The sequence below is a fragment of the Ascaphus truei genome, chromosome 2 (genome assembly GCF_040206685.1).
Source record: "Ascaphus truei isolate aAscTru1 chromosome 2, aAscTru1.hap1, whole genome shotgun sequence".
Classification (NCBI taxonomy): Eukaryota; Metazoa; Chordata; class Amphibia; order Anura; family Ascaphidae; genus Ascaphus; species Ascaphus truei.
Genome location: NC_134484.1, coordinates 2,359,973 through 2,384,768, shown reverse-complemented (window position 1 = coordinate 2,384,768; position 24,796 = coordinate 2,359,973). Strand labels below are relative to the sequence as shown.

Genomic DNA, 24,796 nt, shown 5'->3' with positions numbered 1-24,796 from the left:
CTTATATAGTGTATATATATATTGTGTGTGTATATATATATATGTACATAGCGCTTCATAAGGGAACCCACCTACTATCAGTAGTAACCTCCTTATCAAGCTACAAACAACAAAAAATAATCCGACGCCAGCAATAAGTCCAAACACCAAATTGGTCATTCTGACCATACGTAAGTCCTGTGGACCTGTTGATCCTTCAGATGTACCTTGAAGGTCGTCTCACAATACTGTATGTGGAAATAAATATAGACAAAACCGATCATAGTGTAAAGTGTTGATTGAACAATACAGACAATAACATAAAAGACAAAAAAAGCAACCACTCAAACACCCTAATACTAACACAAAACTAAACAACACCTATGATGACCTTATAAACAACTTGTTTAATAAAAAATATAGAGATACAAAATGTCACATACACGGGGAGTGGGGACTTGAACAATCTGGTCAGGAGGTGGGGAAGGGATCCTGCTTACAACAAGCAGGATACAAGCAGGGGTTTGTGGATAATGTCTGTCTCTGTCCAGGCGGCATGCCTCTGAGGAAGGAACGCTTAGGGTGGATTCTGGGGGATTGAACAGATCCGCAGCATACTGAGCACATCAGTGCTGTACACAGCGGATAGCAGGAGTCACTTCCGCGTATGCGCACGCAGCTTGGGGAGTGACATTTCTGCAGACAGACTAATGGCCCATCGGATTAACACAGCGGAGGTCCCTTGCAGTCCCATTCAAACTGAGTGGGACTGCCTGGGACCCCTGCTGTGTTAATTCGATGGGCCATAAGTTTTTCTGCAGAAATGTCACAGAAAATGTTGCAGCATTACTGGGGTATTGTTGGTGATTGCCCCAGATTTTCCAAGGCGAGTTTTAGAATACTCGTAGGCGCATATTCATTTATATTTGCACAAGTCACTGATTTCATTTTAACCTTGGTGTATTTTTTATCTGTCTGTATAATCACATTTAGAATCACTTAAGTTTCATTTGGACTTTATTTATTATCACTTTTATCGGTACAAATTGATGCGCAGTTTTTTATATATCATCATTATCCACAAACGCCTGCTTGTATCCTGCTTGTATCCTGCTTGTATCCTGCTTGTATCCTGCTTGTTGTAAGTAGGAATCCTCCCCCCTCTCCCCCCCGTCCCGGTCCAGATTGTTCAAGTCACCACTCCCTGTGTATGTGACATTTTGTATCTATATTTTTTATTAAACAAGTTGTTTTTTAGGTCATCATAGGTGTTGTTTAGTTTTGTGTTAGTATTAGGGTGTTTGAGTGGTTGCTATTGTTTGTCTTTTATGTTATTGTCTGTATTGTTCAATCAACAGTTTTGTTGATCTATAGTTGAACTATGATCGGTTTTGTGTTTGTCTATATTTATTTCCACATATTGTGAGACGACCTTCAAGATACATCTGAAGGATCAACAGGTCCACAGGACTTACGTATGGTCAGAATTACCAATTTGGTGTTTCGACTTATTGCTGGCGTCGGACTATTTTTTGCTGTTTGTGCCATATATGGTCATTGTTTCCTGGCAGCCTATCTTATATAATTTAAGATTTATTGGTATTCACTTTGTGTTTAAATCTCACTAATTATTTCATTTTGCATTAGCGCTAGTAACACATTTTCTTTTTTCCACTCCTTATCAAGCTGCCTGACAGCTGTGTTAATTCAGCCCTGATTGCTCAGGTACCTCTAGCTTGGTTAACCCCCTGACTGCTGGTTTCAGCAGTCACATGTATGTTTCCCAGGTATATTCATCAGCAAGTGACTTCAGCCTGTCACATACTTCCCCTGTTTGTGTGTGGCTGGGGCCCCACATGGCTGAAGCCCGACCCTCCACTCCTTCTCTCGACTTCAGCCTGTCACATACCTCCCCTGTTTGTGTGTGGCTAGGGTGTGAGAGAGAGAAACATGTGTATTACATTGGATACAACAGCAAGAAGAGTATAACAAACTGGCATGCATAAAGAGACCCATAGAATAATACGATACTGGTATCATCCTAATTCACGGCCCTTACAGACTTCTTACTATAAATACAGCTCTGGGAGGAAGGAGAGAGATAAGAGAAAAGATCTGCGGTATAAAGGAGTTACGCGGGAGTCAGATGGGACCGGAGCTAGGAGTGTGTAATACGGAGAGGAATCAGTGCACTGGGGGTGTCAGTGTGTAGAAGGAATATAGTCGCTTACCAATTTCATTCTGAACGAAGCTTGATATACAAACATCATTAGTTTGGTTGCAGGTAATTACTTCTCCAGTGCACAATTTTCCCTGATAATCCACACATTTTGTACATTTTAAAGAGATACCTGGAAAAGAAAGACAACTCATGAAGACCCGCATTCTCCGCAGAAGACACAGGTGACCCTTCTTTGTATTAAGTACAAGGATGACTATAAAAAATAAATAACAGTCACAACAAAATTCCACTTAAAATCAGGAGCGGCCAACTCCAGTACTCAAGGGCCACCAACAAGTCAGGTTCTCAGGATATCCCGACCTGTTGGTGGCTCTTGAGGACTGGAGTTGGCCACCACTGACTTAGACTATTCAAAAATCGGAGCAAGGGATAGGGTTACAGATAAGCACTCTTTGGTCTATCAGGGTGTAGGACCATTCTCTGCTCTTTCTGTTCTATTAGTGTTCCCTTGTGTCTTTCCGAAGCATTTTGGAATTCTTGGACTCTGCTATAATGTCATGGATATGTGACTCTGGAAGTGTGATGTTGGAGAGGCCCATCTGGTTCCTTGTGGTAGACTGTGGTTCCTTTTAAACAACCAAGATAGTTTTTCTTGGCAGTGCCATCTTAAGGCATAGGCTAACGTGGCTGTAGCCCAGGACCCCGACCTTCCAAGGGCCACCAACTTTCCAAGGGCCCAATACCTTCCAAGGGCCCCAACATTCCAAGGGTCCCGGACCTTCCATGGCCCCTGAGCTTTCAAAGGCTCCACAAATACGATGGGCCAAATTTTTATTTGAAATGCAATAGTTCTAACTGAACGCAGACAACGTTACTTACAGTAATTGTCATTCTTTTAAATAGTATTTTTTGGTGTGATTACAACAGTATATTGCTTTTCATTTTATATAGCCTAACTTTTAATAAACAAATTTGTTATTCAAAGATAATGTTTCTACCATTTGTTTATGGAATACAGGCATACCCCGCTTTAAGGACACTCACTTTAAGTACACTCGCGAGTAAGGATATATCGTCCAATAGGCAAACGGCAGCTCACGCATGCGCCTGTCAGCACGTCCTGAACAGCAATACCGGCTCCCTACCTGTACCGAAGCTGTGCGCAAGCGGGGAGACTATAGAGCCTGTTACACATGTGTTATTTACATCAGTTATGCACGTATATGACGATTGCAGTACAGTACATGCATCGATAAGTGGGGAAAAGGGAGTGTTTCGCTTTACATACATGCTCCGGTCCCATTGTGTACGTTAATGCGGGGTATGCCTGTAGTTACATAGTTACATACATGCTCCGGTCCCATTGTGTACGTTAATGCGGGGTATGCCTGTAGTTACATAGTTACATGCATGCTCCGGTCCCATTGTGTACGTTAATGCGGGGTATGCCTGTAGTTACATAGTTACATACATGCTCCGGTCCCATTGTGTACGTTAATGCGGGGTATGCCTGTAGTTACATAGTTACATACATGCTCCGGTCCCATTGTGTACGTTAATGCGGGGTATGCCTGTAGTTACATAGTTACATACATGCTCCGGTCCCATTGTGAACGTTAATGCAGGGTATGCCTGTGTTACATAGTTACATACATGCTCCGGTCCCATTGTGAACGTTAATGCAGGGTATGCCTGTGTTACATAGTTACATACATGCTCCGGTCCCATTGTGAACGTTAATGCAGGGTATGCCTGTAGTTACATAGTTACATACATGCTCCGGTCCCATTGTGAACGTTAATGCAGGGTATGCCTGTGTTACATAGTTACATACATGCTCCGGTCCCATTGTGAACGTTAATGCGGGGTATGCCTGTAGTTACATAGTTACATACATGCTCCGGTCCCATTGTGAACGTTAATGCGGGGTATGCCTGTAGTTACATAGTTACATACATGCTCCGGTCCCATTGTGAACGTTAATGCAGGGTATGCCTGTGTTACATAGTTACATACATGCTCCGGTCCCATTGTGAACGTTAATGCGGGGTATGCCTGTGTTACATAGTTACATACATGCTCCGGTCCCATTGTGAACGTTAATGCGGGGTATGCCTGTAGTTACATAGTTACATACATGCTCCAGTCCCATTGTGAACGTTAATGCAGGGTATGCCTGTGTTACATAGTTACATACATGCTCCGGTCCCATTGTGAACGTTAATGCGGGGTATGCCTGTAGTTACATAGTTACATACATGCTCCGGTCCCATTGTGAACGTTAATGCAGGGTATGCCTGTGTTACATAGTTACATACATGCTCCGGTCCCATTGTGAACGTTAATGCGGGGTATGCCTGTAGTTACATAGTTACATACATGCTCCGGTCCCATTGTGTACGTTAATGCGGGGTATGCCTGTAGTTACATAGTTACATACATGCTCCAGTCCCATTGTGAACGTTAATGCGGGGTATGCCTGTAGTTACATAGTTACATACATGCTCCGGTCCCATTGTGAACGTTAATGCGGGGTATGCCTGTAGTTACATAGTTACATACATGCTCCGGTCCCACTGTGTACGTTAATGCGGGGTATGCCTGTAGTTACATAGTTACATACATGCTACGACTAAGATATGATAAAGAAAGTTTATTCCTGGAAGAAGGTGAACACACAGGATTGTACAAATAACACACAGAATATGGACACTTACGTGGGAAGGGGACAATGAAGTAATCAGGATGTGGATTAGCAATTCATCAGGCAATCGGGAATCATTCAGATGTTGTAACGAAGACATTGGGCATAGGGCTGACACTCATTTATATGGGATTTAAGCCCTATCCCTTAACATTGGGTGTCAGGTATTGGTTAACAATTACCTGCACCCAATTACCTTTTGCCAGCTAATGTGGGAAGCACTTTGATACCTGCCCCCAGGTAACTGGCACATGCGCACAATCCCTTACTTTGGGTCTCATTTTCTTAACCCCACACTAAAGGATTGGCGTCCCTGAGTCTGCCAGAAGGGGATCTGGACAGGAAAATTCTGACGTTAGGTGTGATTTATAACACCTAACATAAACACTCATGTCCTGGTCTTCTCCGCCCTAGCATACACAATCAGGGTGGGGGAGCCTTTGATCAGGGGGCTGAGTGTAGACATACTGTCGCCCCCCGGAACATTAACATACTGCAGGGGCTAGTATCTTTCCCGGGCTTTATGCCAGACCCAAAATACAGTACATTTCCACAATTACATACATATTAAAATAATCCGTTCGGTTGGGCCGAGCGGGCTAGAAATTGCCAGACCCTCATGCCGGAGAACAGGTCAGAACCGGAGATCTCATCTGTAAATGGACCAGATTTCCCTCAAACAAACGAAGAGAGAGAAATATATATAGTGCTAGAGAGTTTACTGTATAATGCAGAAAGGGAAAATACACTTACACCCAGCCAGTAAAAACAGGCGTTCTGACCACTCTGGGTCTGGACCCAACGCCGGAACCATCCTGGAATCCACACTCTCCACTCCTCTCCTTCCACGCGTGCGCCCGTGACGTCACTTCCGAAAAATGGCCGCCGCTGGCGCAATGCACGAAGGTATAGTGATGGAAGTTTGAAGGGGGTTGGTTCCTCCGTGGATGGTGTAGCTACCTCACTTCTCTCTTTTATGCCACATGCAGCTACAGTATGGATTGCGGGAGGTGAGGGTAAAGGTGGATAGGAACATCTGCGTGTCATCTTCAAAGAGTTGACGAGGTCACCAATGGGGAGATCCCAGAACACGGCCAACAGACTGATCAACAGGAGATGTTAGCAGCAGAGGCACAGAATGTGCGTTGGGAGAGGGATGAGGAGAACCAGGAAAGAGCTTGGGATTTCGGATACCAAGAGAGTTTACAATCTGACGGAGAAGAGGAATCAGACCTGGGAGGGCAGTGTAGCACTGAAGGTCGCACTGCAGCCTGGGAGGGCAGTGTAGCACTGAAGGTCACACTGCAGCCTGGGAGGGCAGTGTAGCACTGGAGGTCACACTGCAGCCTGGGAGGGCAGTGTAGCACTGAAGGTCACACTGCAGCCTGGGAGGGCAGTGTAGCACTGAAGGTCACACTGCAGCCTGGGAGGGCAGTGTAGCACTGAAGGTCACACTGCAGCCTGGGAGGGCAGTGTAGCACTGAAGGTCACACTGCAGCCTGGGAGGGTAGTGTAGCACTGGAGGTTACACTGCAGCCTGGGAGGGCAGTGTAGCACTGGAGGTCACACTGCAGCCTGGGAGGGCAGTGTAGTACTGGAGGTCACACTGCAGCCTGCGAGGGCAGTGTAGCACTGAAGGTCACACTGCAGCCTGGGAGGGCAGTGTAGCACTGAAGGTCACACTGCAGCCTGGGAGGGCAGTGTAGCACTGGAGGTGACACTGCAGCCTGGGAGGGCAGTGTAGCACTGAAGGTCACACTGCAGCCTGGGAGGGCAGTGTAGCACTGAAGGTCACACTGCAGCCTGGGAGGGCAGTGTAGCACTGAAGGTCACACTGCAGCCTGGGAGGGCAGTGTAGCACTGAAGGTCACACTGCAGCCTGGGAGGGCAGTGTAGCACTGAAGGTCACACTGCAGCCTGGGAGGGCAGTGGAGCACTGAAGGTCACACTGCAGCCTGGGAGGGCAGTGTAGCACTGAAGGTCACACTGCAGCCTGGGAGGGCAGTGTAGCACTGAAGGTCACACTGCAGCCTGGGAGGGCAGTGTAGCACTGAAGGTCACACTGCAGCCTGGGAGGGCAGTGTAGCACTGAAGGTCACACTGCAGCCTGGGAGGGCAGTGTAGCACTGAAGGTCACATTGCAGCCTGGGAGGGCAGTGTAGCACTGAAGGTCACATTGCAGCCTGGGAGGGCAGTGTAGCACTGAAGGTCACATTGCAGCCTGGGAGGGCAGTGTAGCACTGAAGGTCACACTGCAGCCTGGGAGGGCAGTGGAGCACTGAAGGTCACACTGCAGCCTGGGAGGGCAGTGTAGCACTGAAGGTCAAACTGCAGCCTGGGAGGGCAGTGTAGCACTGGAGGTCACACTGCAGCCTGGGAGGGCAGTGTAGCACTGGAGGTCACACTGCAGCCTGCGAGGGCAGTGTAGCACTGAAGGTCACACTGCAGCCTGGGAGGGCAGTGTAGCACTGAAGGTCACACTGCAGCCTGGGAGGGCAGTGTAGCACTGAAGGTCACACTGCAGCCTGGGAGGGCAGTGTAGCACTGAAGGTCACACTGCAGCCTGGGAGGGCAGTGTAGCACTGAAGGTCACACTGCAGCGTATAACGTTAGTCTTTCAATGTCCAAAACACACATCAACGTAGCAGACAGTTTATTCTCCATATAGACATATAAAAAGGACCAACATTAAATTTAATACAATAAAACAAAACTATTACATTTATTGTAGGTCATCTATATATGTCTTTATGGAGGATAAACTGTCTGCTACATTGATGTGTGCTTTAGACATTGTGTCAACTATTTGTATCATTGTATACCATTTAAACACTCTGGTTACACAGTAATCAGCCAGTAATTAGATTTCATGCAGACTTCCTCATGGAAGAAAGTAGAGGGTCCTTATAGGCAACAGAGACAAATCGCCATCACTCCGGATGAAACCGGTTAGCCGGCGAAACGCGTAGAGTGGAAATTGCGATCACTGTGTAAAGACGCTGGTTCTGGTGCTGCCTGTTCTCCCGACCACCATCCAGGGATCCAACCCGACCGTGCTGGGAGCCGGAGCGAGAGACGCAGGCGCAGCGGAGGAGAGGAGCGGTGACGGAACACCCAGGATCCTAGCCGGCTGCAATCGTTCCGTGTGTGTGGGTGTGTGTGTGTGTTTGTGTGTGTGTGTATATATATATATATAGTCATGCTTGTTACCATTGGACACCATGCGAGTGCAACATCGTTAGACATTTTCAGATATAAACGTTTTATACCAGTCTGTACTATTGGTTTCTGCCTTAGGCTGAGTCCCCGGTGGCACGCCTGCGCGCGCGTCAGAGCGTGCACAGGTAAAAGCAGCGATGTGCGGACTAGGGGTAGCGATGGAATGTGCGGGGGGGCACGGCCATGATGGGAGGGCGCGGCCATAACGGACGGTCGGGGGGGCGCAGCCATGATGGGAGGGCACGGCCATAACGGACGGTCGGGGGGGGCGCAGCCATGCCGGGATGGCGCGGCCATAACGGACGGTCGGGGGGGGGGCAGCCATGATGGGAGGGCGCGGCCATAACGGACGGTCGGGGGGGCGCAGCCATGATGGGAGGGCGCGGCCATAACGGACGGTCGGGGGGGGCGCAGCCATGATGGGGGGCGTGGCCATGACAGTCAATATCGCATTGCCGCAGACTGAACGTTCTCACAGCTGCAGCCTGGTTTTACCGCAGTCACCGCACACTGAGGCGCTCTCGGATACAGAGATCACATTGCCGCAGACTCTGAACGTTCTCTGCAGCCTGGTTTTACCGCGGTCACCGCACACTGAGGCGCTCTGGGATACAGAGATCACATTGCCGCAGACTCTGAACGTTCTCTGCAGCCTGGTTTTACCGCGGTCACCGCACACTGAGGCGCTCTGGGATACAGAGATCACATTGCCGCAGACTCTGAACGTTCTCTGCAGCCTGGTTTTACCGCGGTCACCGCACACTGAGGCGCTCTGGGATACAGAGATCACATTGCCGCAGACTCTGAACGTTCTCTGCAGCCTGGTTTTACCGCGTTCACCGCACACTGTGGCGCTCTGGGATACAGAGATCACATTGCCGCAGACTCTGAACGTTCTCTGCAGCCTGGTTTTACCGCGGTCACCGCACACTGAGGCGCTCTGGGATACAGAGATCACATTGCCGCAGACTCTGAATGTTCTCTGAGGCCTGGTTTTACCGCGGTCACCGCACACTGAGGCGCTCTGGGATACAGAGATCACATTGCCGCAGACTCTGAACGTTCTCTGAGGCCTGGTTTTACCGCGGTCACCGCACACTGAGGCGCTCTGGGATACAGAGATCACATTGCCGCGGACGTTGAACGTTCTCTGCAGCCTGGTTTTACCGCGGTCACCGCACACTGTGGCGCTCTGGGATACAGAGATCACATTGCCGCAGACTCTGAACGTTCTCTGCAGCCTGGTTTTACCGCGTTCACCGCACACTGAGGCGCTCTGGGATACAGAGATCACATTGCCGCAGACTCTGAACGTTCTCTGCAGCCTGGTTTTACCGCGGTCACCGCACACTGAGGCGCTCTGGGATACAGAGATCACATTGCCGCAGACTCTGAACGTTCTCTGCAGCCTGGTTTTACCGCGGTCACCGCACACTGAGGCGCTCTGGGATACAGAGATCACATTGCCGCAGACTCTGAACGTTCTCTGCAGCCTGGTTTTACCGCGGTCACCGCACACTGAGGCGCTCTGGGATACAGAGATCACATTGCCGCAGACTCTGAACGTTCTCTGCAGCCTGGTTTTACCGCGGTCACCGCACACTGAGGCGCTCTGGGATACAGAGATCACATTGCCGCGGACGTTCTCTGCAGCCTGGTTTTACCGCGGTCACCGCACACTGAGGCGCTCTGGGATACAGAGATCACATTGCCGCAGACTCTGAACGTTCTCTGCAGCCTGGTTTTACCGCGGTCACCGCACACTGAGGCGCTCTGGGATACAGAGATCACATTGCCGCAGACTCTGAACGTTCTCTGCAGCCTGGTTTTACCGCGGTCACCGCACACTGTGGCGCTCTGGGATACAGAGATCACATTGCCGCAGACTCTGAACGTTCTCTGCAGCCTGGTTTTACCGCGGTCACCGCACACTGAGGCGCTCTGGGATACAGAGATCACATTGCCGCGGACTCTGAACGTTCTCTGCAGCCTGGTTTTACCGCGGTCACCGCACACTGAGGCGCTCTGGGATACAGAGATCACATTGCCGCAGACTCTGAACGTTCTCTGCAGCCTGGTTTTACCGCGGTCACCGCACACTGAGGCGCTCTGGGATACAGAGATCACATTGCCGCAGACTCTGAACGTTCTCTGCAGACTGGTTTTACCGCGGTCACCGGACACTGAGGCGCATTGCCGCAGACTGACTGTTAAAGCCCCAGATCTAGTTGTTCTTTTCCTGGCCACCTGCAGCTTAACACCACAGATAAAGTAACACTTAATACAGAGTGACTTGCATACTGTAACAATATCACATCACAATAGACAGGAAGGGAGGGGTGTGTACTGGTGACTAATTATTACAGACTGAGGGACATTCCAAAGAGATGTTCATTTCATAACAGTGTGTGTGTCAGTCTGCTCTGTGTGTGTGTGTGTGTGTGTGTGTGTCTGCTCTGTGTGTGTGTATGTGTGCCAGTCTGCTCTGTGTGTGTGTGTATCTGCTCTGTGTGTGTGTGTCAGTCTGCTCTGTGTGTGTGTATGTGTGCCAGTCTGCTCTGTGTGTGTGTGTGTGTATGTCAATCTGCTCTGTGTGTATCAGTGTGTGTGTATCTGAGTCAGTCTGCTCTGTGTGTGTGTGTGTGTGTGTGTGTGTGTGTGTGTGTGTGTGTGTGTATGTGAGTGCTATGTATGTATCAGTGTGTGTATGTATGTGAGTCTGTCGGCTCTTTGTGTATCAGTGTATGTGTATGTGAGTGCTATGTATGTATCAGTGTGTGCATGTATGTGAGTCTGTCTGCTCTGTGTGTATCAGTGTATGTGTATGTGAGTGCTATGTATGTATCAGTGTGTGTATGTATGTGAGTCTGTCTGCTCTGTGTGTATCAGTGTATGTGTATGTGAGTGCTATGTATGTATCAGTTTGTGTATGTATGTGAGTCTGTCTGCTCTGTGTGTATCAGTGTGTGTGTATGTGAGTGCTATGTATGTATCAGTGTGTGTATGTATGTGAGTCTGTCTGCTCTTTGTGTATCAGTGTATGTGTATGTGAGTGCTATGTATGTATCAGTGTGTGTGTGTATGTGAGTCTGTCTGCTCTGTGTGTATCAGTGTGTGTGTATGTGAGTGCTATATATGTATCAGTGTGTATGTATGTGAGTCTGTCTGCTCTGTGTGTATCAGTGTGTGTGTGTATGTGAGTGCTATGTATGTATCAGTGTGTGTATGTATGTGAGTCTGTCTGCTCTGTATGTATCAGTGTGTGTATGTATGTGAGTATGTCTGCTCTTTGTGTATCAGTGTATGTGTATGTGAGTGCTATGTATGTATCAGTGTGTGTATGTATGTGAGTCTGTCTGCTCTTTGTGTATCAGTACGTATATGTATGTGAGTCAGTGTGCGTGTGTGTGTGTGTTAGTCAGTCTTCTTTGTGTGTATCAGTGTATTTTTATTTATTCATTGTTTTACATTTAAATAATACATTGAAAGTTACCGCTCATTGTCACGTATGTCCTGGGCACAGAGTTATAACATGTGTTACAGGAAGTAATTCAGTGAGAGTTACCTCTCACTCTCACGCATGTCCTGGGCACAGCATTATAACATGTGTTACAGGAAGTAATTCAGTGAGAGTTACCTCTCGCTCTCACGCATATCCTGGGCACAGAGTTATAACGTGTGTTACAGACAGTAATACAGTGAGAGTTACCGCTCGTTCTCACGCATGTCCTGGGCACAGAGATATAACGTGTGTTACAGGAAGTAATACAGTGAGCGTTACCTCTCGTTCTCACGCATGTCCTGGGCACAGAGTTATAACGTGTTACAAGCAGTAATACAGTGAGAGTTACCTCCCGTTCTCACGCATGTCCTGGGGACAGAGTTATAACGTGTTACAGGCAGTAATACAGTGAGAGTTACCTCTCGGTCTCACGCATGTCCTGGGCACAGAGTTATAACATGTGTTACAGGAAGTAATAAAGTGAGAGTTACCTCTCGTTCTCACGCATGTCCTGGGCACAGAGTTATAACATGTGTTACAGGAAGTAATACAGTGAGGGTTACCTCTCGCTCTCACGCATGTCCTGGGCACAGAGTTATAACATGTGTTACATAAAGTAATTCAGTGAGAGATACCTCTCGCTCTCACGCATGTCCTGGGCAAAGGGTTATAACATGTGTTACAGGAAGTAATTCAGTGAGAGTTACCGCTCGCTCTCACGCATGTCCTAGGCACAGAGTTATAATGTGTTACAGGCAGTAATACAGTGAGAGTTACCTCTCGTTCTCACGCATGTCCTGGGCACAGAGTTATAACGTGTTACAGGCAGTAATACAGTGAGAGTTACCTCTCGCTCTCACGCATGTCCTGGGCACAGAGTTATAACGTGTGTTACAGACAGTAATATAGTGAGAGTTACCGCTCGTTCTCACGCATGTCCTGGGCACAGAGTTATAACATGTGTTACAGGCAGTAATACAGTGAGAGTTACCGCTCGTTCTCACGCATGTCCTGGGCACAGAGTTATAACATGTGTTACAGGCAGTAATACAGTGAGAGTTACCTCTCATTCTCACGCCTGTCCTGGGCACAGAGTTATAACATGTGTTACAGGCAGTAATACAGTGAGAGTTACCTCTCGTTCTCACGCATGTCCTGGGCACAGAGTTATAACGTGTTACAGGCAGTAATACAGTGAGAGTTACCTCCCGTTCTCACGCATGTCCTGGGCACAGGGTTATAACGTGTTACAAGCAGTAATACAGTGAGAGTTACCTCTCGCTCTCACGCATGTCCTGGGCACAGAGTTATAACATGTTACATGCAGTAATACAGTGAGAGTTACCTCTCGTTCTCACGCATGTCCTGGGCACAGAGTTATAACATGTGTTACAGGAAGTAATACAGTGAGAGTTACCTCTCGTTCTCACGCATGTCCTGGGCATAGAGATATAACGCGTGTTACAGGCAGTAATACAGTGAGAGTTACCTCTCGTTCTCACGCGTGTCCTGGGCACAGAGTTATAACGAGTTACAGGCAGTAATACAGTGTGAGTTACCTCTCGTTCTCACACATGTCCTGGGCACAGAGTTATAACATGTGTTACAGGCAGTAATACGGTGAGAGTTACCTCTCGCTCTCACGCATGTCCTGGGCACAGAGTAATAACATGTGTTACAGACAGTAATACAGTGAGAGTTACCTCTCGCTCTCACGCATGTCCTGGGCACAGAGTTATAACATGTGTTACAGAAAGTAATTCAGTGAGAGTTACCTCTCGCTCTCACGCATGTCCTGGGCACAGGGTTATAACATGTGTTACAGGAAGTAATTCAGTGAGAGTTACCTCTCGCTCTCACGCATGTCCTGGGCACAGAGTTATAACGTGTGTTACAGACAGTAATACAGTGAGAGTTACCGCTCGTTCTCACGCATGTCCTGGGCACAGAGTTATAACGTGTTACAGGCAGTAATACAGTGAGAGTTACCTCTCGCTCTCACGCATGTCCTGGGCACAGAGTTATAACGAGTTACAGGCAGTAATACAGTGTGAGTTACCTCTCGTTCTCACACATGTCCTGGGCACAGAGTTATAACATGTGTTACAGGCAGTAATACGGTGAGAGTTACCTCTCGCTCTCACGCATGTCCTGGGCACAGAGTTATAACATGTGTTACAGACAGTAATACAGTGAGAGTTACCTCTCGCTCTCACGCATGTCCTGGGCACAGAGTTATAACATGTGTTACAGAAAGTAATTCAGTGAGAGTTACCTCTCGCTCTCACGCATGTCCTGGGCACAGGGTTATAACATGTGTTACAGGAAGTAATTCAGTGAGAGTTACCTCTTGCTCTCACGCATGTCCTGGGCACAGAGTTATAACGTGTGTTACAGTTAGTAATACAGTGAGAGTTACCGCTCGTTCTCACGCATGTCCTGGGCACAGAGTTATAACGTGTTACAGGCAGTAATACAGTGAGAGTTACCTCTCGCTCTCACGCATGTCCTGGGCACAGAGTTATAACATGTTACATGCAGTAATACAGTGAGAGTTACCTCTCGTTCTCACGCATGTCCTGGGCACAGAGTTATAACATGTGTTACAGGAAGTAATACAGTGAGAGTTACCTCTCGTTCTCACGCATGTCCTGGGCATAGAGATATAATGTGTGTTACAGGCAGTAATACAGTGAGAGTTACCTCTCGTTCTCATGCATGTCCTGGGCACAGAGTTATAACGAGTTACAGGCAGTAATACAGTGAGAGTTACCTCTCGTTCTCATGCATGTCCTGGGCACAGAGTTATAACATGTGTTACAGGCAGTAATACAGTGAGAGTTACCTCTCGCTCTCACGCATGTCCTGGGCACAGAGTTATAACATGTGTTACAGGCAGTAATACAGTGAGAGTTACCTCTCGCTCTCACGCATGTCCTTGGCACAGAGTTATAACATGTTACATGCAGTAATATAGTGAGAGTTACCTCTCGTTCTCACGCTTGTCCTGGGCACGGAGTTATAACATGTGTTACAGGAAGTAATACAGTGAGAGTTACCGCTCGTTCTCACGCATGTCCTGGGCACAGAGTTATAACATGTGTTACAGGCAGTAATACAGTGAGAGTTACCGCTCGTTCTCACGCATGTCCTGGGCACAGAGTTATAACGTGTTACAGGAAGTAATACAGTGAGAGTTACCTCTCGTTTCCATGTGTGTCCTGGGCACAGAGTTATAACGTGTGTTACAGGAAGTAATACAGTGAGAGTTACCCCTCGTTCTCACGCATGTCCTGGGCACAGAGTTATAACGTGTTAAAGGCAGTAATACAGTGAGAGTTACCTCTCGCTCTCACGCATGTCCTGGGCACAGAGTTATAACATGTGTTACAGGCTGTAATACAGTGAGAGTTACCTCTCGTTCTCACGCATGTCCTGGGCACAGAGTTATAACGTGTTACAGGCAGTAATACAGTGAGAGATACCTCTCGTTCTCACGCATGTCCTGGGCACTGAGTTATAACGTGTGTTACAGGAAGTAATACAGTGAGAGTTACAGTAAGAGTTACCTCTCGCTCTCACGCATGTCCTGAACACAGAGTTATAACATGTGTTACAGGCACTAATACAGTGAGAGTTACCTCTCGTTCTTACGCATGTCCTGGGCACAGAGTTATAACATGTGTTACAGGCAGTAATACAGTGAGAGTTACCTCTCGTTCTCACGCGTGTCCTGGGCTAAGAGTTATAACGTGTTACAGGCAGTAATACAGTGAGAGTTACCTCTCGTTCTCACGCATGTCCTGAGCACAGAGTTATAACGTGTGTTACAGGCAGTAATACAGTGAGAGTTACCTCTCGTTCTCACGCATGTCCTGGGCACAGAGTTATAACGTGTGTTACAGGCAGTAATACAGTGAGAGTTACCTCTCGCTCTCACCCATGTCCTGGGCACAGAGTTATAACGTGTTACAGGCAGTAATACAGTGAGCGTTACCTCTCGCTCTCACGCATGTCCTGGGCACAGAGTTATAACGTCTGTTACAGGCAGTAATACAGTGAGAGTTACCTCTCGTTCTCATGCATGTCCTGGGCACAGAGTTATAACGTGTGTTACAGGAAGTAATACAGTGAGAGTTACCTCTCGTTCTCACGCATGTCCTGAGCACAGAGTTATAACGTGTGTTACAGGCAGTAATACAGTGAGAGTTACCTCTCGTTCTCACGCATGTCCTGGGCACAGAGTTATAACGTGTGTTACAGGCAGTAATACAGTGAGAGTTACCTCTCGCTCTCACCCATGTCCTGGGCACAGAGTTATAACGTGTTACAGGCAGTAATACAGTGAGAGTTACCGCTCGTTCTCACGCATGTCCTGGGCACAGAGTTATAACGTGTTACAGGCAGTAATACAGTGAGAGTTACCTCTCGTTTCCATGTGTGTCCTGGGCACAGAGTCATAACGTGTGTTACAGGAAGTAATACAGTGAGAGTTACCTCTCGTTCTCACGCATGTCCTGGGCACAGAGTTATAACGTGTTACAGGCAGTAATACAGTGAGAGTTACCTCTCGCTCTCACGCATGTCCTGGGCACAGAGTTATAACATGTGTTACAGGCAGTAATACAGTGAGAGTTACCTCTCGTTCTCACGCATGTCCTGGGCACAGAGTTATAACGTGTTACAGGCAGTAATACAGTGAGAGTTACCTCTCGTTCTCACTCATGTCCTGGGCACTGAGTTATAACGTGTGTTACAGGAAGTAATACAGTGAGAGTTACAGTGAGAGTTACCTCTCGCTCTCACGCATGTCCTGAGCACAGAGTTATAACATGTGTTACAGGCACTAATACAGTGAGAGTTACCTCTCGTTCTTACGCATGTCCTGGGCACAGAGTTATAACATGTGTTACAGGCAGTAATACAGTGAGAGTTACCTCTCGTTCTCACGCGTGTCCTGGGCACAGAGTTATAACGTGTTACAGGCAGTAATACAGTGAGAGTTACCTCTCGTTCTCACGCATGTCCTGAGCACAGAGTTATATCGTGTGTTACAGGCAGTAATACAGTGAGAGTTACCTCTCGTTCTCACGCATGTCCTGGGCACAGAGTTATAACGTGTTACAGGCAGTAATACAGTGAGAGTTACCTCTCGTTCTCACGCATGTCCTGGGCACAGAGTTATAACATGTGTTACAGGCAGTAATACAGTGAGAGTTACCTCTCGTTCTCACGCATGTCCTGGGCACAGAGTTATAACGTGTTACAGGCAGTAATACAGTGAGCGTTACCTCTCGCTCTCACGCATGTCCTGGGCACAGAGTTATAACGTGTGTTACAGGCAGTAATACAGTGAGAGTTACCTCTCGCTCTCACGCATGTCCTGGGCACAGAGTTATAACGTCTGTTACAGGCAGTAATACAGTGAGAGTTACCTCTCGTTCTCATGCATGTCCTGGGCACAGAGTTATAACGTGTGTTACAGGAAGTAATACAGTGAGAGTTACCTCTCGTTCTCACGCATGTCCTGAGCACAGAGTTATAACGTGTGTTACAGGCAGTAATACAGTGAGAGTTACCTCTCGTTCTCACGCATGTCCTGGGCACAGAGTTATAACGTGTGTTACAGGCAGTAATACAGTGAGAGTTACCTCTCGCTCTCACCCATGTCCTGGGCACAGAGTTATAACGTGTTACAGGCAGTAATACAGTGAGAGTTACCGCTCGTTCTCACGCATGTCCTGGGCACAGAGTTATAACGTGTTACAGGCAGTAATACAGTGAGAGTTACCTCTCGTTTCCATGTGTGTCCTGGGCACAGAGTCATAACGTGTGTTACAGGAAGTAATACAGTGAGAGTTACCTCTCGTTCTCACGCATGTCCTGGGCACAGAGTTATAACGTGTTACAGGCAGTAATACAGTGAGAGTTACCTCTCGCTCTCACGCATGTCCTGGGCACAGAGTTATAACATGTGTTACAGGCAGTAATACAGTGAGAGTTACCTCTCGCTCTCACGCATGTCCTGGGCACAGAGTTATAACATGTGTTACAGGCAGTAATACAGTGAGAGTTACCTCTCGCTCTCACGCATGTCCTTGGCACAGAGTTATAACATGTTACATGCAGTAATATAGTGAGAGTTACCTCTCGTTCTCACGCTTGTCCTGGGCACGGAGTTATAACATGTGTTACAGGAAGTAATACAGTGAGAGTTACCGCTCGTTCTCACGCATGTCCTGGGCACAGAGTTATAACATGTGTTACAGGCAGTAATACAGTGAGAGTTACCGCTCGTTCTCACGCATGTCCTGGGCACAGAGTTATAACGTGTTACAGGAAGTAATACAGTGAGAGTTACCTCTCGTTTCCATGTGTGTCCTGGGCACAGAGTTATAACGTGTGTTACAGGAAGTAATACAGTGAGAGTTACCCCTCGTTCTCACGCATGTCCTGGGCACAGAGTTATAACGTGTTAAAGGCAGTAATACAGTGAGAGTTACCTCTCGCTCTCACGCATGTCCTGGGCACAGAGTTATAACATGTGTTACAGGCTGTAATACAGTGAGAGTTACCTCTCGTTCTCACGCATGTCCTGGGCACAGAGTTATAACGTGTTACAGGCAGTAATACAGTGAGAGATACCTCTCGTTCTCACGCATGTCCTGGGCACTGAGTTATAACGTGTGTTACAGGAAGTAATACAGTGAGAGTTACAGTAAGAGTTACCTCTCGCTCTCACGCATGTCCTGAACACAGAGTTATAACATGTGTTACAGGCACTAATACAGTGAGAGTTACCTCTCGTTCTTACGCATGTCCTGGGCACAGAGTTATAACATGTGTTACAGGCAGTAATACAGTGAGAGTTACCTCTCGTTCTCACGCGTGTCCTGGGCTAAGAGTTATAACGTGTTACAGGCAGTAATACAGTGAGAGTTACCTCTCGTTCTCACGCATGTCCTGAGCACAGAGTTATAACGTGTGTTACAGGCAGTAATACAGTGAGAGTTACCTCTCGTTCTCACGCATGTCCTGGGCACAGAGTTATAACGTGTGTTACAGGCAGTAATACAGTGAGAGTTACCTCTCGCTCTCACCCATGTCCTGGGCACAGAGTTATAACGTGTTACAGGCAGTAATACAGTGAGCGTTACCTCTCGCTCTCACGCATGTCCTGGGCACAGAGTTATAACGTCTGTTACAGGCAGTAATACAGTGAGAGTTACCTCTCGTTCTCATGCATGTCCTGGGCACAGAGTTATAACGTGTGTTACAGGAAGTAATACAGTGAGAGTTACCTCTCGTTCTCACGCATGTCCTGAGCACAGAGTTATAACGTGTGTTACAGGCAGTAATACAGTGAGAGTTACCTCTCGTTCTCACGCATGTCCTGGGCACAGAGTTATAACGTGTGTTACAGGCAGTAATACAGTGAGAGTTACCTCTCGCTCTCACCCATGTCCTGGGCACAGAGTTATAACGTGTTACAGGCAGTAATACAGTGAGAGTTACCGCTCGTTCTCACGCATGTCCTGGGCACAGAGTTATAACGTGTTACAGGCAGTAATACAGTGAGAGTTACCTCTCGTTTCCATGTGTGTCCTGGGCACAGAGTCATAACGTGTGTTACAGGAAGTAATACAGTGAGAGTTACCTCTCGTTCTCACGCATGTCCTGGGCACAGAGTTATAACGTGTTACAGGCAGTAATACAGTGAGAGTTACCTCTCGCTCTCACGCATGTCCTGGGCACAGAGTTATAACATGTGTTACAGGCAGTAATACAGTGAGAGTTACCTCTCGTTCTCACGCATGTCCTGGGCACAGAGTTATAACGTGTTACAGGCAGTAATACAGTGAGAGTTACCTCTCGTTCTCACGCATGTCCTGGGCACTGAGTTATAACGTGTGTTACAGGAAGTAATACAGTGAGAGTTACAGTGAGAGTTACCTCTCGCTCTCACGCATGTCCTGAGCACAGAGTTATAACATGTGTTACAGGCACTAATACAGTGAGAGTTACCTCTCGTTCTTACGCATGTCCTGGGCACAGAGTTATAACATGTGTTACAGGCAGTAATACAGTGAGAGTTACCTCTCGTTCTCACGCGTGTCCTGGGCACAGAGTTATAACGTGTTACAGGCAGTAATACAGTGAGAGTTACCTCTCGTTCTCACGCATGTCCTGAGCACAGAGTTATATCGTGTGTTACAGGCAGTAATACAGTGAGAGTTACCTCTCGTTCTCACGCATGTCCTGGGCACAGAGTTATAACGTGTTACAGGCAGTAATACAGTGAGAGTTACCTCTCGTTCTCACGCATGTCCTGGGCACAGAGTTATAACATGTGTTACAGGCAGTAATACAGTGAGAGTTACCTCTCGTTCTCACGCATGTCCTGGGCACAGAGTTATAACGTGTTACAGGCAGTAATACAGTGAGCGTTACCTCTCGCTCTCACGCATGTCCTGGGCACAGAGTTATAACGTGTGTTACAGGCAGTAATACAGTGAGAGTTACCTCTCGCTCTCACGCATGTCCTGGGCACAGAGTTATAACGTCTGTTACAGGCAGTAATACAGTGAGAGTTACCTCTCGTTCTCATGCATGTCCTGGGCACAGAGTTATAACGTGTGTTACAGGAAGTAATACAGTGAGAGTTACCTCTCGTTCTCACGCATGTCCTGAGCACAGAGTTATAACGTGTGTTACAGGCAGTAATACAGTGAGAGTTACCTCTCGTTCTCACGCATGTCCTGGGCACAGAGTTATAACGTGTGTTACAGGCAGTAATACAGTGAGAGTTACCTCTCGCTCTCACCCATGTCCTGGGCACAGAGTTATAACGTGTTACAGGCAGTAATACAGTGAGAGTTACCGCTCGTTCTCACGCATGTCCTGGGCACAGAGTTATAACGTGTTACAGGCAGTAATACAGTGAGAGTTACCTCTCGTTTCCATGTGTGTCCTGGGCACAGAGTCATAACGTGTGTTACAGGAAGTAATACAGTGAGAGTTACCTCTCGTTCTCACGCATGTCCTGGGCACAGAGTTATAACGTGTTACAGGCAGTAATACAGTGAGAGTTACCTCTCGCTCTCACGCATGTCCTGGGCACAGAGTTATAACATGTGTTACAGGCAGTAATACAGTGAGAGTTACCTCTTGTTCTCACGCATGTCCTGGGCACAGAGTTATAACGTGTTACAGGCAGTAATACAGTGAGAGTTACCTCTCGTTCTCACGCATGTCCTGGGCACTGAGTTATAACGTGTGTTACAGGAAGTAATACAGTGAGAGTTACAGTGAGAGTTACCTCTCGCTCTCACGCATGTCCTGAGCACAGAGTTATAACATGTGTTACAGGCACTAATACAGTGAGAGTTACCTCTCGTTCTTACGCATGTCCTGGGCACAGAGTTATAACATGTGTTACAGGCAGTAATACAGTGAGAGTTACCTCTCGTTCTCACGCGTGTCCTGGGCACAGAGTTATAACGTGTTACAGGCAGTAATACAGTGAGAGTTACCTCTCGTTCTCACGCATGTCCTGAGCACAGAGTTATATCGTGTGTTACAGGCAGTAATACAGTGAGAGTTACCTCTCGTTCTCACGCATGTCCTGGGCACAGAGTTATAACGTGTTACAGGCAGTAATACAGTGAGAGTTACCTCTCGTTCTCACGCATGTCCTGGGCACAGAGTTATAACATGTGTTACAGGCAGTAATACAGTGAGAGTTACCTCTCGTTCTCACGCATGTCCTGGGCACAGAGTTATAACATGTGTTACAGGCAGTAATACAGTGAGAGTTACCTTTCGTTCTCACGCGTGTCCTGGGCACAGAGTTATAACGTGTGTTACAGGCAGTAATACAGTGAGAGTAACCTCTCGCTCTCACCCATGTCCTGGGCACAGAGTTATAACGTGTTACAGGCAGTAATACAGTGAGAGTTACCTCTCACTCTCACGCAAGTCCTGGGCACAGGGTTATAACGTGTGTTACAGGAAGTAATACAGTGAGAGTTACCGCTCGCTCTCACGCATGTCCTGGGCACAGAGTTATAACGTGTTACAGGCAGTAATACAGTGAGAGTTACCGCTCGTTCTCATGCATGTCCTGGGCACAGAGTTATAACGTGTGTTACAGGAAGTAATACAGTGAGAGTTACCTCTCGTTCTCACGCATGTCCTGAGCACAGAGTTATAACGTGTGTTACAGGCAGTAATACAGTGAGAGTTACCTCTCGTTCTCACGCATGTCCTGGGCACAGAGTTATAACGTGTGTTACAGGCAGTAATACAGTGAGAGTTACCTCTCGCTCTCACCCATGTCCTGGGCACAGAGTTATAACGTGTTACAGGCAGTAATACAGTGAGAGTTACCGCTCGTTCTCACGCATGTCCTGGGCACAGAGTTATAACGTGTTACAGGCAGTAATACAGTGAGAGTTACCTCTCGTTTCCATGTGTGTCCTGGGCACAGAGTCATAACGTGTGTTACAGGAAGTAATACAGTGAGAGTTACCTCTCGTTCTCACGCATGTCCTGGGCACAGAGTTATAACGTGTTACAGGCAGTAATACAGTGAGAGTTACCTCTCGCTCTCACGCATGTCCTGGGCACAGAGTTATAACATGTGTTACAGGCAGTAATACAGTGAGAGTTACCTCTCGTTCTCACGCATGTCCTGGGCACAGAGTTATAACGTGTTACAGGCAGTAATACAGTGAGAGTTACCTCTCGTTCTCACGCATGTCCTGGGCACTGAGTTATAACGTGTGTTACAGGAAGTAATACAGTGAGAGTTACAGTGAGAGTAACCTCTCGCTCTCACGCATGTCCTGAGCACAGAGTTATAACATGTGTTACAGGCACTAATACAGTGAGAGTTACCTCTCGTTCTTACGCATGTCCTGGGCACAGAGTTATAACATGTGTTACAGGCAGTAATACAGTGAGAGTTACCTCTCGTTCTCACGCGTGTCCTGGGCACAGAGTTATAACGTGTTACAGGCAGTAATACAGTGAGAGTTACCTCTCGCTCTCACCCATGTCCTGGGCACAGAGTTATAACGTGTTACAGGCAGTAATACAGTGAGAGTTACCGCTCGTTCTCACGCATGTCCTGGGCACAGAGTTATAACGTGTTACAGGCAGTAATACAGTGAGAGTTACCTCTCGTTTCCATGTGTGTCCTGGGCACAGAGTCATAACGTGTGTTACAGGAAGTAATACAGTGAGAGTTACCTCTCGTTCTCACGCATGTCCTGGGCACAGAGTTATAACGTGTTACAGGCAGTAATACAGTGAGAGTTACCTCTCGCTCTCACGCATGTCCTGGGCACAGAGTTATAACATGTGTTACAGGCAGTAATATAGTGAGAGTTACCTCTCGTTCTCACGCATGTCCTGGGCACAGAGTTATAACGTGTTACAGGCAGTAATACAGTGAGAGTTACCTCTCGTTCTCACGCATGTCCTGGGCACTGAGTTATAACGTGTGTTACAGGAAGTAATACAGTGAGAGTTACAGTGAGAGTTACCTCTCGCTCTCACGCATGTCCTGAGCACAGAGTTATAACATGTGTTACAGGCACTAATACAGTGAGAGTTACCTCTCGTTCTTACGCATGTCCTGGGCACAGAGTTATAACATGTGTTACAGGCAGTAATACAGTGAGAGTTACCTCTCGTTCTCACGCGTGTCCTGGGCACAGAGTTATAACGTGTTACAGGCAGTAATACAGTGAGAGTTACCTCTCGTTCTCACGCATGTCCTGAGCACAGAGTTATATCGTGTGTTACAGGCAGTAATACAGTGAGAGTTACCTCTCGTTCTCACGCATGTCCTGGGCACAGAGTTATAACGTGTTACAGGCAGCAATACAGTGAGAGTTACCTCTCGTTCTCACGCATGTCCTGGGCACAGAGTTATAACATGTGTTACAGGCAGTAATACAGTGAGAGTTACCTCTCGTTCTCACGCATGTCCTGGGCACAGAGTTATAACATGTGTTACAGGCAGTAATACAGTGAGAGTTACCTTTCGTTCTCACGCGTGTCCTGGGCACAGAGTTATAACGTGTGTTACAGGCAGTAATACAGTGAGAGTAACCTCTCGCTCTCACCCATGTCCTGGGCACAGAGTTATAACGTGTTACAGGCAGTAATACAGTGAGAGTTACCTCTCACTCTCACGCAAGTCCTGGGCACAGGGTTATAACGTGTGTTACAGGAAGTAATACAGTGAGAGTTACCGCTCGCTCTCACGCATGTCCTGGGCACAGAGTTATAACGTGTTACAGGCAGTAATACAGTGAGAGTTACCGCTCGTTCTCACGCATGTCCTGGGCACAGACTTTTAACGGGTTACAGGCAGTAATACAGTGAGAGTTACCTCTCGTTCTCACGCATGTCCTGGGCACAGAGTTATAACGTGTTACAGGCAGTAATACAGTGAGAGTTACCTCTCGCTCTCACGCATGTCCTGGGCACAGGGTTATAACGTGTTACAGGCAGTAATACAGTGAGAGTTACCGCTCATGTTCACGCGTGTCCTGGGCACAGAGTTATAACATGTGTTACAGGAAGTAATACAGTGAGAGTTACCTCTCGTTCTCACGTATGTCCTGGGCACAGAGTTATAACGTGTTACAGGCAGTAATACAGTGAGAGTTACCGCTCGTTCTCACGTATGTCCTGGGCACAGAGTTATAACATGTGTTACAGGCAGTAATACAGTGAGAGTTACCTCTCGCTCTCACGCATGTCCTGGGCACAGAGTTATAACATGTGTTACAGGCAGTAATACAGTGAGAGTTACCGCTCGTTCTCACGCATGTCCTGGGCACAGAGTTGTAACGTGTTACAGGCAGTAATACAGTGAGAGTTACCTCTCGTTTCCATGTGTGTCCTGGGCACAGAGTTATAACGTGTGTTACAGGAAGTAATACAGTGAGAGTTACCCCTCGTTCTCACGCATGTCCTGGGCACAGAGTTATAACGTGTTAAAGGCAGTAATACAGTGAGAGTTACCTCTCGCTCTCACGCATGTCCTGGGCACAGAGTTATAACATGTGTTACAGGCAGTAATACAGTGAGAGTTACCTCTCGTTCTCACGCATGTCCTGGGCACAGAGTTATAACGTGTTACAGGCAGTAATACAGTGAGAGTTACCTCTCGTTCTCACGCATGTCCTGGGCA

General features: G+C 47.5%; 1 protein-coding gene across 2 annotated transcripts in view; it reads right to left on the bottom strand.

Moving 5' to 3' along the window:
• LOC142474880 (phospholipase A2 inhibitor gamma subunit B-like) overlaps window positions 1-24,796 on the bottom strand; it is a 78,449-nt gene that overhangs the window by 30,888 nt on the left and 22,765 nt on the right. For both annotated transcript variants that reach the window (XM_075581030.1, XM_075581026.1), the window contains exon 2: window positions 2,211-2,330. In XM_075581030.1, the coding sequence (XP_075437145.1) occupies window positions 2,211-2,330 (120 nt within the window). The remainder of the gene's footprint in view (window positions 1-2,210; window positions 2,331-24,796) is intronic.